The sequence below is a fragment of the Arvicanthis niloticus genome, chromosome 3 (genome assembly GCF_011762505.2).
Source record: "Arvicanthis niloticus isolate mArvNil1 chromosome 3, mArvNil1.pat.X, whole genome shotgun sequence".
Taxonomy (NCBI): domain Eukaryota; kingdom Metazoa; phylum Chordata; class Mammalia; order Rodentia; family Muridae; genus Arvicanthis; species Arvicanthis niloticus.
The window spans coordinates 86442056-86455869 of NC_047660.1; the positions used below are offsets into that span (position 1 = coordinate 86442056).

Sequence of the window (13814 nt, forward strand, 5' to 3'; positions counted from 1 at the left end):
GATCTAGTCCAATTGGCTCCACACAAGCCAGGGTTGTGTAAGAGATCCACATCCGCTCCACTACCCTCCTCAGTCTCGTGTGTGGTCATAGCCAGGTCCCAGAGCAGATTCAAAAGTGGTGGAAGGAAACAAGCAAGAAGGTGGAAATCTTCTGGAGGCACAAGGTTAAGAGTTCCAGTGGAGTGGGAAGTCAAGGGTTTTGTAGGCTGTGCTATAATCAGTATATAGGCATGTGGCAACCAGCCACTGTGGACTCCTGTGGGAGCCCTCATGGAGGTCTCTGCAAGCCCTCAGTTCCACGGAGGCCTGGAACACCAGGCCTGAGTTATCTTTCAAATGGACACTTACCTGTCTCCAGTGATGGGCAGGAGGATGTTGCCCTTACAGGAGTAGGTGATGATAGACACCCGCAGATCCGGGCTGGGAGGAAGCAGGTGTTTGAGAAGCTGTCACCACCACTACAACATGATGTCATCCAGATGTCCAGGAGGGTATTCAAACAAGATTCTCTTTTCCCTAGTCTCAACCCTTCCACTTTGAGGCCTTATCTAGTAGGCATAGGGACTTTGGATAAATGTCATGAAAAATTCTGTACCCTGTGGCAATGTGGCCCCTGGGAATGAGAGGCAGCCAGTTCAACCCCCTACTCCATCCCTGTGCTCGAACACATACACACCTACATGTACTTACAGTCATATATGTAAACAAGCTTATATACACACACACACACACACTGAGCAAGCAAGAAAATTCCTCCATAAGAGCCTCCTTCCTCATCTCTTGTCTACTGTAAATTTCTCAGCAGCTCAGCTCAGCTCTGAGTAATTGTTCTTCCTTCAGCCTCCCTCTCTCCCCATGCATTGCTCTCTCCCACAGGACCCTTGAAAACCCATCCAGTATCCCATAATGAGCTCTCCAGTATCCCATCTCTGGTTTCTGACTCAGCTGGGTCTTAATCTTGATCTGGTTCCTCTAATCTCCCCAAAACTTCTATGACCCCCTCATAGTTCACATTAAAAAATTTAAGGCTGTAAGTCTGGCTAAGTAAGTCCCTAAACCCTTGTCCCCAAGCTGACTGGCTCTCCCCTGAGTTACACTCACTTACTAGACTCGGAGAACACACACTTTCTTGAGACAGCTCTAATGGCTGCCCTGTCTCTAGCTTCTTCATTATTGAAGTTATCTCATTTTCACATTCCATTGGAAACTTCCCTGACCCCATCCTTTCTTTCCCGCATCCTTCCACGGCTTGTTGCTTGTCCTTTTCTTTTGATCCCAAGCACTCTGTAACTAAGAGCTAGTTCTGAGTTACTGGCCCTCTTACCCTCCAGGCCTTTAAGCCTGGGGTCCTGGAAGATGAAGTCTGTCTCTGTACTACACCTAGCTCCCAGGCAGCAGCAACCAATGCTACAGACATCTCCATGGAACAGGTGTGTTGTGTCCTCTCTCCTGCTCACCACACCAGCCTGGGTCTGTGTTCCCTCTATGAGGAACTCTTAAGCCTACCAAATCCAAGAAATATGTCCTCTGAGTGACAAGACATGCCCCCCTGCATCACAAAGGAGCCTGAAGTATCATGTCGTACTTTGATAACCTCGTCACCATATCCTGCACAAACTTCTGAACATGTGACCAGCCGTACAGCATGTTAGCAGACCTGAAGACAAAGAAGATATTCCTCAGTAGATATGGGGCTCCAGTAGACTTGCCCACTTTCTACCTTTCCAGCCTTCCATCAGCCTCCTCAACAAGCCCTTCTGCACCAATAGCACTGACCACACTAGAGCATCACAAGAGGTAACTTTCTTCATGGCCAGCAATGGGCAAAGGGTGGCTAAACAGCCCCGTTTGCTGGAAATGAACAGATCCCATGAGAAGACACTTAGAAGCTCATTAGTGTGTCTGGCTGACCATATCAATGTAGGGACTTTGTAGTCTTGAAATAAGGAAGGATCTCGTTTGGAAACACCTGAGTGGTTATATGTAGCCTCTCTGGGTTCCTCACTTGCCCTTGGTTTTCCATTTCTAGCCCCACCTCTCACTTAATATTACTGTTATAAAAAAAATCCCTGCAACTGTAATCCAGTCCCAGAGGATGACTCAGGCCTGGGCCATATTATCTTTGTTGTACTCTTGAGTTTTTGAACATCAGATTGGTCCCAATATATGTGGATCCTTTTTCATATCTGCATGCCACCTGCACTCTTTCATCATGACATTCGCCCATTTCCAAATCCCCTCACATTTCCTAGCATCCACAAAAGAGGCATTTTCTCTGGGAGATGGGCCTTAGCTGCAATTGGTGGGCATAAAGGCTATTTTGGACACTCGACTTCTGACTATCCTATAGAAGTCAGCCATCTTGAGCCAAGAAGTATTCCTTCAGAAGATGCTGCCAAAAGAGAACAGGTGGAGGGCAAGCTACTTCTGTCATGATATCATAGCTCCCAGTCCACATGTGAGCTGTGAAATCTTCCAGCTCTGACTCTCAAAGCCCTGCTCCCAGGATTTTTCTCCCTCTCAGTCAGTCCCCAGATGGAAAGCAAGCAAGGGAAGGAAGTTGAAAACTTGCAACTCACAAAGAAAGATCCATATCTGACCTACATCCCAGAAATAATGACCTTTGCAATCACACACACACACACACACACACACACCTTTGCTGGTCTTCACATCAAGGAAGAGATGAGAAGCACTTGAGGTGTGGAGAAAGAAGGGTTATTGCTCAGCAGTTATCTATGCTTTCTGAAATCTGAAATAGCATATCCTCCGAGTTTTGCTGGCTTATGTGTTTTGCATGCTGTGTGAGTCAGGAGCACCTACTGACAGGTCTTAATGTTCACCTCCAGTGTGAGCATTGTGCCCATGAATGAGACCTTCCTGGAGGTCATGCTCATATGTGTAATTGTCATTGAGTCAGTCACTTTTTCTTGCTGCTGTGACAAAATATCTGGCAAGAAAATAATAACTTATATAAAGAAAGGTTTATTTTTGCTCGCAGCCTGAGAGTACAGTATAACACAGTGGGCAAGTCACAGAAGCGGGGACTTGAGGCAGTTGGACCCATTGCATCCACAATCAAAGAGCAAAGAGATGGATGCAGAGGTCAGTTTGCTGTCTCTGTTGTATCCATGTATCTGTTAAGACTCCAGTCCCTGGGATGATGTTGCCCATAGTTAGGTGGGTCTTCACACATCATTTAACCCAACATAGAAACTCTCTCATATCTGTGTCCAGAAATGTGTCACCTAAGCAACCCTAGATACTATCAAGCTGATAATATTAACCATCATAAGTCCACCCCTTTTTGCCAAAACACGTTATTCTTAACCTGTAACTTCAAACCCTTACCTCTTTCCTTGCCAGTTCATGTCTATCTCAGAGAGCACAATGTGTTCAGTCTAACTTTAAAACTCTTATAGTCTTTTTAACAGTTCTGACACTACTCAAAGGTACAGGTGTGTAATTTTTTTTTTAGAAACTAAGGCAACGAACTCCAATAACATTTAAAAGCAAATCACATGTTTCTAATGTAAACTAGCACAGAGTAGGTAAGGATTTGCTCTTGCATAAAGGAGTAATGAGGACACCACAAGAAAAAAATCAGACTAAAGCAAAGCCAAAACCAAGCGGGGCAAGCATCATTTCCAGCATCTGGGGTCTTAGAGTCTTGGAATCATCTCCTTTGGGTAGCCCTGCCCTACTACCTCTGCCCCCTGCAACAAACATAGCCTCTCTTTTGGGTCTAATCCATGTCTGCAGCTTTTCTCGGCATATGTCCCTTGTGTTTGGCATTACCAGCATCCTAGGGTGTTCAGTAAAACATAGATTTTTGCCTCCTCAGCTTCATGTACTCTGATCCAGCCACATATTGTCTGGACTCAATGGCTTTCTAGAACCATGGGGCCATGGCCTGTGACCTCCCCCAAATCTTGCATCTTTTGTGCCTATAAAATGGTACTACACAAATGATGCATCCAAGTTCTGTTACTCGTGATGAAAGCTTTCTCCTTTAGACCATAGCTCCATCAGTCTTTGTGTGCTGGTCCTAGGGAAGCACTCTACTAGGTGGTTCTTTTCCAGCAGGGAACTACTTCAGTGGTGATGTCAGATCAGACTTTCCCTTTTTGATGAATTTGTATTTTCAGAGGAGCAAGCTTTGATGGACAGCCTTTGGGTCTTGCCTTTGGGCATCCTTCATATTGTCAGTACAGAGCAAAAGGTTTTTATTTAAAGATGCTAGTATTTATAGATTGCAACTGCTTTCTCAGCACTCATCTTGCAGACAAGATGACTTTCTCCTTTTCCTACAAGCCACATTTCTTTTTTATGTCTTGCTGGCTTGATTGTTTCTCTGTCTCTCGCTAAAGACCCGTGTAAGAGCAGCAAGCAGTGTGGTACAACCCACATGGTACACTATCTTATCTTGAAATTTCTTCCACCAAACAAATTAGTCCTTTTCCTTTTTTGAAACAGGGTCTCATGTATCCTAGGCTGTCACATAACTTGTTATGTAGCTGAGAATGACCTCAAAAGTGTAATCTTCTTGCCTCTATTTCTTAAGTGTTGAGATCATAGGTATACACCTCCAAGCCCAGTTTGTGCGGTTCTGGGCAAGCCAAAAACTCTACTGAGTGAGATACATTCCCAGTTCAGCTAAACAATTTTTCTCACTCAAATATTCAGAACACAAGCCCAATGCAATCATACTCTTTTCCATAATATGCCATGAATGATATCTAGCCAGATTGCAGAGTCCTCAACCCTTTCTGAAAGCTCAGAAGCAAATCATCCACTTTCCTGTATTCAAATTGGCATTCTAGTCTTCCCAGAAACCACTGGAATGACCCATAAGGATATCTATTTACAGCATTGTAGGATTTTCTGGCCTAAGTAGCCAAATTCTTTCACATTTCGATTGCACATCAGTTCTAAAAGCCTTTTAAAAAACCCATATAGTCTAAAACTGCACCATCTCTTCTAGCCCACAACTCAAGCTACTTTCCCAGAGATGACAGCAGTACTAGGGACCCCAGGAAAGGCACCAACCACTTTCCCCAGCACCTAATACCTTAAGCCCACCCAACAGCCCCAAACTGCATGCGTGCATACACACACACACACAACCACCATTAACATAAAAATAACAGGACTTAACAATCATTGCTCATTAATATTTCTCAATGTCAATGGATTCAGTTCCAAACTAAAAGACACAGGTTAACAGAATGGAGGAGAAAACAGGATCCATCATTCAGATGCATACAAGAAACAAATCCCAACAACAAAAATGGACATTACCTCAGAGTAAAGCACTGGAAAAAGAATTCCCAAGCAAATGAAACCAAGAAGCAAGCTTCTAATAATTAAGCAAATATAACTTTCAAACAAAATTAATCAAAAGAGATGGGAAAAAGATTTAATACTCATCAAAGGAAAAATCAACCAAGATAATTTCACAATTCTGAACATCTATGCCCCAAATGTAAAGACACTCACATTTTTAGAAGAAATATTACTAAAATTTAAATCACACATCAAACCCCCACACATTAATAGTGGGAGACTTCAACACCCCACTCTCACCAATAGACAGGTCATTGAGACAGAAACTAGACAGAGAAATAATGAAACTAACCAACATTATGAATCAAATGGACCTAACAGACATCTACAGAACATTTCACCCAAACACAAAAGGATATATCTTCCTTTCAGCACCTCATGTAATCTTCTCCAAAACTGACCATATACTCAATCACAAAGTAAGTCTCAACAGATATAAGAAAACTGAAATAGCCTCCAGCATCTTATAAGGTTACTATAGATTAAAGCTGGACTTTGCCAAAAACAACAGAAAGCCTACAAACTCAAGAAAACTGAATAACTCTATACTCAATGATCACTGGGTCAAGGAAGAAATAAAGGAATTAAAGGCTTTCTAGAATTCAATAAAAAATAAATGCACAATGTAAACAAACTTATGGGACATGATGAAAGCTGTACTAAGAGGAAAAATTTCATAGCATTCCATGCCTTCATAAAGATATTAGAGAGATATCATACCAGCAACTTAGCACATCTGAAAACTCTAGAACAAAAAGAAGCAAACACACCCATGAGGAATAAACGGCAGGAAATAATCAAACTCTGGGCTGAAATCATTAAAGTAGAAACAAAGAGAGCAATACAAAGAATCAATGAAACAAAGAGCTGGTTCTTTGAGAAAATCAACCATATAGACAAACCCTTAGCCTGCGGCAGAAAGAGACTGTTCAAATTAACAAAATCAGAAATGAAAAGGGGGACATAACAACAGACACTGAAGAAATTCAAAGAATCATTAGGTCTTACTTCAAAAACCTGTACTCCACAAAATTAGAAAATCTATAAGAAATGGACAATTTTCTCAATTGATACCACTTACCAAAGTTATATCAAGATCAGATAAACAATTTAAATAGACCTATAAACCCTAAGGAAATAGAAGCAGTCATTATAAGTCTCCCAACCCATCACCCAATAAAAGCCTAGGGCTAGTTGGTTTTAGTGCAGAATTCTACCAGACTTTCAAGGAAAACCTAATACCAATACTCTTCAAATTATTCCACAAAATAGAAGCAAAAGAAACATTGTCAAATCAATTTTATGAGGCCATAGTCACTGATACCCAACCACAGAAAGACTCAACAAAGAGAATTACAGACCAATTTTTCTCATGAACATTGATGCAAAAATACTCAACAAAACACTCACAAACTGAATCCAATATAACACATCAAAAAGACCATCCACCATCATCAAGTAGGTTTCTTCCCAGAGATGCAGGGATGGCTCAACATATGGAAATCTGGTGATGTAGGCCATCATATTAAAAAAAAAAAAACTGGAAAGAAAACCAACACATGACCATCTCATTAGATGCTGAAAAGCCCTTTGACAAAATTCACCCCCCTTTCATGTTAAAAGTCTTGGAGAGATCATGGATGCAAGGCTGATACAAACTGGAAAAAATAAGTCAAAGTATCCCTGTTTGAAGACAATATGATAACATACGTAAGAGACCCCAAAAATTCTACAAGGGAGCTCCTACAGCTGACAAATGCCTTCAGTGAAGTGGCTACAAAACTAACTCCAAAGAAATTCAATAGCCCTCCTACATACAAATGATAAATGGCAGAGAAAGAAATCAGGGAAACAACACTCTTTACAAGCCACAAATAATATAAAATATCTTGGTGTAACTGTAACCAAACAATTGAAAGACATATATAACAAGAACTTCAAGGTTTTGAAGAAAGAAATCAAAAAAGATATCAGAAGCTGGAAAGATCTTGCATGCTCATAAATTGGTAGGATTAACATAGTAAAAATGGCCATCTTAGTGAAAATAATCTACAGATTCCACACAATTCCATCAAAATTCCAACAAAATTCTTTACAGACCTTGAAAAACAATACTGGACTTCATATGGAAAACCAAAAAACCCAGGACATCTAAAACTATCTTGTACAATAAAAGAACTTGTGGAGGTATCACCATTCCTGATTTCAAGCTGTACTACAGAACAACAGTAATTTTTTAAAAAGCCATAGTATTGGCCTAAAAACAGACAGGTTGTTCAGTGGAATCAAAGACTCAGAAGTAAATCCACACACCTATGGACACTTGATTTTTGAAAAAGAAACCAAAATTATACAATGGAAAAAAAGAAAGTATCTTCAAAAATGGTACTGATCTAACTGGATGTCTGCTTGTAAAAGAATGTAAACAGTTCCATATCTATCATCCTGCATAAAACTCAAGTTCAAGTAGCTCAAAGACCTCAACATAAAGCCAAATACTCTAAATCTGATAGAAGACAAAGTAGGGAATAGCCTTGAACGAATTGGCACAGGAGACAACTTCCTGAAAAGAACATCAACATCTCAGGAACTAAGATCAAAAATAAATGGGACCTCATGAAACTGAAAAGCTTATGCACTGTCCATAGGACAAAACTGCAGGCTATAGAATTGGAAAGGATTTTCACCAACTCCACATCTGACTGAGGGATGATACCCAAAATATATAAAGAACTCAAGAAACTAGACATCAACAACCAAATAGTCCAATTTAAAGTGAGATAATAAACAGAGAATCCTCAACCAAAGAATTTCAAATAGTTGAGAAGAACTTACAGAAATATTCAACATCCTTAGTCATTAGGAAAATACAAATCAAAACAACTCTAAGATTCCATCTTACACCTATTAGAATAACTAAGATCAAAAAACAAAAATTCCAGCTCATGCTGATGAGGATGTGGAGTAATGGAAACACTCTCCATTCCTGGTGGGAGTACAAACTTGTACAGCTTTTTGGAAATCAATATGGCGGTTTCTCAGAAAATTGGAAATAGATCTACCTCAAGACCCAGCTATTACCACTCCTGGGCATATACCCAAATGAAGCTCCACAATACCACAACTTGCTCAACTATGTTCATAGCATCTTTATTCATAATAGCAAGAAACTGGAAAAACCCTAGATGTCCCTCAACCAAAGAATGGATAAAGAAAATGCAGTGCATTTACCCATGGAACATTACTCAACTGTTAAAAACATGATATCATGAAACTTTGCCTTCAAAAGGGTGGAACTATAAAAGATGATCCTGAGTGAAGTAACCCAAACCAAAAAAGACAAATGTTATATATTCACTTATAGGTGGATATTAGCCATAAAAGATAACCAAGCTAAAATCTACTGATCTAGAGAAGCTAAGTGGCAAAGGAGGCTCAAGAGGGACAACATGAATCTCACTGTGAAGAGGAAATAAAATATACATCAAGAGTGGACAAGGAGAGAGATCTGGAGGCAGGATGGAGATAGGAACAGGAAGGATTGGGTGTAGGGATGATGGAGAGAGAGAATACCGGGAGAGACAACTGGAATGTGTTGAGGCATCTCTGGAATGAGCTAGAAACCTAGTGCAATGGAAGCGCTCAGGAATCTGAGGGTAACCCTAGCTAAGACTCCTGAACCAGCCACCTCCTATAACCAGACAAGACTTCCAGTGGAGGTACTGGGACACCAACCCACCCACAAAACATTCAATCTACAATTTGTCCTGCCTACAAGATGTACTGGGGTAAAGGTGGTACAGAAATTGTGGGAGTGGCCGACCAATGACTGGTCCAGCTTGAGACCCAGGTCATAAGAGGGACCCCAACTCTGACACTTCCTGGAAGGTCAGGATCCAGAAGATGGATAGCCCAGAGACCAAGCACAACTAGGAAAAAAAATCAATAAAAATGATTATGCTCTACTCATAGATTGATGTCTAACCCAGCTGTCATCAAAAAGGCTTCACCCAGAAACTGATGGAAACAGATGAAGAGACTCACAGTCAAGCATTAAGCAGATTGTGATGGTTTGTATATGCTCAGTCCAAAGACTGGCACTATTAGAAGGTGTGGTCCTGTTGGAGTAGATGTGTTAGTATGGGTGTGGGCTTTAAGATCCTCCTAGTTGCCTGGTAGTCAGTATTCTGCTAGCAGCCTTCAGATGAAGATGTAGAACTCTCAGCTCTTCCTGCTGCCATGTTCCTGCCTTAATGATAATGAACTGAACCTCTGAACCTGTAAGCCAGTCCCAATTGAATGTTGGCCTTTATAAGACTTGTCTTGATCATGGTGTCTGTTTATAGCAGTAAAACCCTAAGAAGTTGGTACCAGGGACTAGAATATTGCTGTGATAGGCCTGACCATGCTTTTGTTTGTAAGAATGTGGATTTGGGGACTTTGTATTTGGAAAGCCATGGAATGTTTTAAGTGGGGTTTAATGACTCATCCTAGTAGGAATATTTAATTTGAACTGTGCAGACCTGACCCAAGAGGTTTCCATAGAGAATTTCAATTTTTTGACCTAGAGATCGTTTTTTGTAGTGGCTGGGTTTTTTTGTTTGTTTGGTTTTGGGGTTTTTTTTTGTTTTGTTTTGTTTTGTTTTGTTTTGTTTTGTTTTGTTGCCCTTGTCTGAAAAGTCTGCTTAAGGCTAAGGTGAAAAGACTCAGATTAATTGCATTGACAAAGGAAGTCTCAGAAATGCCCATCATAGACTTTGGTCTCTGTTTAAATCTCATGAAGAGCATTTTAAATAAGCGTAGCAAGCTGAGAAATAAAAAATATAAGATACATGGTTTGAGTATTAAAGAGGCACTAGGAAATGAAACGGAGCTGAACCCTGTGTTCAAATATTTTTGAACTAATTGTTCTATTAAACTATTCTAAACTATTGTAAGTTGAATTAAGGGAGTGGTGATCTTGGGGCAGGACCCTATCCAGCTAAGTTTAGGTCCAGGAATGGTAGTATAAGCCTTTAATCCCAGGAGGCAAAGGCAAGCAGACCTCTGAGTTCAAGGCCAGCCTGGGACATAGCAAGTTCTAATGAAGAAAATCTTAAATCTAGACATGGTAGTACACACCTTTAACACAGGAGTCAGACACACAGATCTGAGTTCAAGGTCAATCTACAGAGCAAGATCCAGGACAGTCAAGCTTAGATAGTGAAGGAGTTGATAAACAGAAAGCTAGTGATAATGTAATACAATAAGGAGGCATGTTCTAGCTCCAGCAAGCAGCAGAACCCATCAACTTCAGTCATGTATCTCTGGCTTTATAGTCAAGAGAGGAAATTAGTGGTGATTAAGAAGAGACCATCATCATTGAGGTGAAATCTTCTGAGAAGTGTTTTCAGAGAGCACAAAAAAAGCTGTGTTCCAGAAATAGCCAAGGTTGTACCACGTGCTGTAGTAGTTATACTTGATAATATCTAAGAGTCACCCAAGTGGGACTTGTTTTAAAGATATGAAGGAATCATGAAGAGCAGCTGAGGCACTGTGAGAGGCCGTGGAAGGTCATTGATGAAGGTGCAGCCTCAGTTGCAGTTGACAGCCCAGGAATGAAGGAGTCATGCAAAGGATTTGGGACTTGGCACCATAAAGAGAGACTATGAGAGGCTACCAGTGAAGCCTAGTTGAAGCAGAAGACCTTATTGGAGATGTCAGTACCATTTGATGATCACTAAGAAAAGCAGCAGCAGTGGAGTAGAGTCAAACAGAGCCTAGAATGCTACAGAGGGCAGAGCTGGATAAATGATGCCAGCCCTTTGGAGAAACCTAGAAGATCATATGTGGATCCCAGACATTGAAACAAGGTGTAACATTGAAGTTACCTTGGAGACCCCAAGATGTTGGAAATGCCAGAGCCATGGGCTATCTGCTGAGAAAAGCTGCTAACAGGGAGTGCAACCAGCCCAGGAAAAGAAGTTTATTCCAGTCAACAAAGATGAAAAAGGAGCTGGAGATCTGAAGACCACTTTGACATCAGACCTGGAGATGTAGAGTTTGGAGTTGGCTTAGCTGGTTTCCTGTCTTGCTTTGAAGACTATAATTAAGTGATTTGATGAATCTCAGAAAGAGACCTTAAGCTTTGGACTTTCAACATTGTTGAGACTGCTAAAAACTATGGGGACTTTTGAAGTTGGACTAAATGTATTTTCCATTATGCTATGTTTACGTATGTTCCCCATAGACTCATATGTTTGAACAAGCTTGGGGGGCAGAAAATGATGATTTGTATATGCTTGGCCCAGGCAGTGGCACTATTAGAAGGTGTGGCCCTGTTAGAATAGGTGTGTCACTGTGTGAATGGGCTTTAAAACTGCCCTAGCTGTCTGGTAGTCAGTATTCTGCTAGCAGCCTTCAGATAAAGATGTAGAACTCTCAGCTCCTCCTGTATCATGCCTGTCTGGATGTTGCCATGTTCCTTCCTTGATGATAATGAAATGAACCTCTGAACCTGTAAGCCAGTCCCAATTGAATGTTGGCCTTTATAAGACTTGCCTTGGTCATGGTGCCTGTCCACAGCAGTAAACCTTAACTAAGACACAAATCTTTGGGGATCCTGTGGAAGAGGGAGGAAGAACTGTAGGAGCTAGAGGGATCAAGACACAAGAAAACCCATAGAATCAACTTATCTGGGTCCATAGAAGCTCACAAAGACAACTTCCAACCAAGGAGCCTGCATGGGACTGACCTAGGTCCTCAGCATATGTGCTACAGTTCTGCAGCTTGGTCTTCTTGTGGGACTCCAATAAGTTGGAGCAGAGGCTGTCTCTGACCCTGTTGCCTGCCTTTGGGACCCTTTTCTCCTACTAGGTTGTCTCATCCAGCCTCAGTAAGGACAGGAGATGCTTAGTCTGACTGCAACTTGAGTACTGTGGCTGGTTGATGTTTATGGGAAACCTGCCCTTTTCTGAAGAGAAATTGAGGAGTGGATGGAACATGGGGTGGTTGTGGGGACTGGGAGGACAGGAGAAGGGAAAACTGAGGACAAAATTTTTTTAAAAAATCATATGGCTTGGTTTAATACAGAAACTATCCTACTTCTCAGTAGTTGTGACACAGTCCCTGACAAAAGTGACCTAAGAGTTTATTTTGTCTTATGTTCAAGGGCGTAGTCCATCATGGTGGTAGGAAAGACATGGCTGCTGAAGCAGGGAAAAGCTGGTCACATTGTATCTGTAGTACAGAAGCACAGAGGAATTAATGTGGACTAGTAGCTATTCAGTCTCAGAACCTTTGGGATGGTGCTGTCCACTTTTAAGGAGCATCTTCCCACCTCAATTAACAGATAACTCCCCATAAACATGCCCTGAGATATGTGTCTCCTGGGTGATCCTAGGTCCTGTCATCTTACAGTCAATATTATCACAGTTTCACACCCATGGGTGACCTCCCACTTTACACTGTCCTGCTGTCTCTGCCCAGCTGAAATCTGCATAGAGGGGATGGGGAAACCTCACTACCACAGGATCCTAACACTAGCAAGCTACCTATACATATTCCTACAGATAGCCCGTATCAGCTAATCTTCACTCTACAACAGAAGAAAGATAAAGCTTCAAAAGGAAGAGCCAGCTTTTACAGTATTCTAACCAAGTTAGGCGAATCTAGAACTTTCTCCAAGTCTCATGTACTGCTTATTGCTCTTGTATACCTCATCTCAATTGTTTAGTTTTGACTCTGAAAACAACACAGACTAATATACCAGACGGCTCCTTTTCCCTAACAGGAGGTGACAAGGCTGTCTGGTTTTGTCCTTCCATAAAGACTGCCTTCCCACAAAGGCTCACAGAGACCCAGAATAGCTATTTTTCTCTCAAACTCGAAGTTTTCAATTTGAGATTATATTGAAGGAGCATCTGGATTCCAGAACTCAAGACAAAATGAGGGTTAAGGACAAAGCGAAGAAAGACCATGCGATGCACAGGGGCCTAGAGCTTCCAAAACATTGCCCCATCTGTGAATTAGTGCTGATCCTTACATGGAATGTGGTCACCAGGCATCTAAAGGTGTCGTTGGTGATAAAATCTGAGGCCAAAACATCACAGTGATATAACCATGACAGAGGGAAGGGGGTGAGACAGTCTTTCAGGAAAAGCGGCAAGCTATGAGAAAGCTGAATGTTTTTTTTTCTCCTAGTTATCAGTTGATAGGTGATCTATAAACCTCAAACAGAAATAGAAGGTACTCAGTGTAGTCCTGTTAGTACAATCAAGGCCATAATATCAATAGCAGGGCTGGCATGTGGCTGCCTTGAGGATGTGGGACCAGAAGTGGAGAGTTTGATGGGCACTTTGGGTTGTGATATTCATTATCCTGCCAAACATTAAATTTACTCTCATTCACTAGTAAACCAGCAGGTCATGCAAGTGAGCATGGTACATTACTAGGCTGTCTAGTTAATATTTCACACTCCCTACCTGTGC

The 13814-nt window shown here is 41.4% G+C and overlaps 1 protein-coding gene across 1 annotated transcript in view; it reads right to left on the reverse strand.

The window, feature by feature from the left end:
* The window catches only part of LOC117706197 (anthrax toxin receptor-like), a 32288-nt gene that overhangs the window by 16966 nt on the left and 1508 nt on the right, over positions 1-13814 (reverse strand). Inside the window, exons 2-3 of the mRNA XM_034499064.2 lie at positions 1586-1657; positions 349-420 (exon numbers count right to left, since the gene is read on the reverse strand). Of these exons, the coding sequence (XP_034354955.1) occupies positions 349-420; positions 1586-1657 (144 nt within the window). The remainder of the gene's footprint in view (positions 1-348; positions 421-1585; positions 1658-13814) is intronic.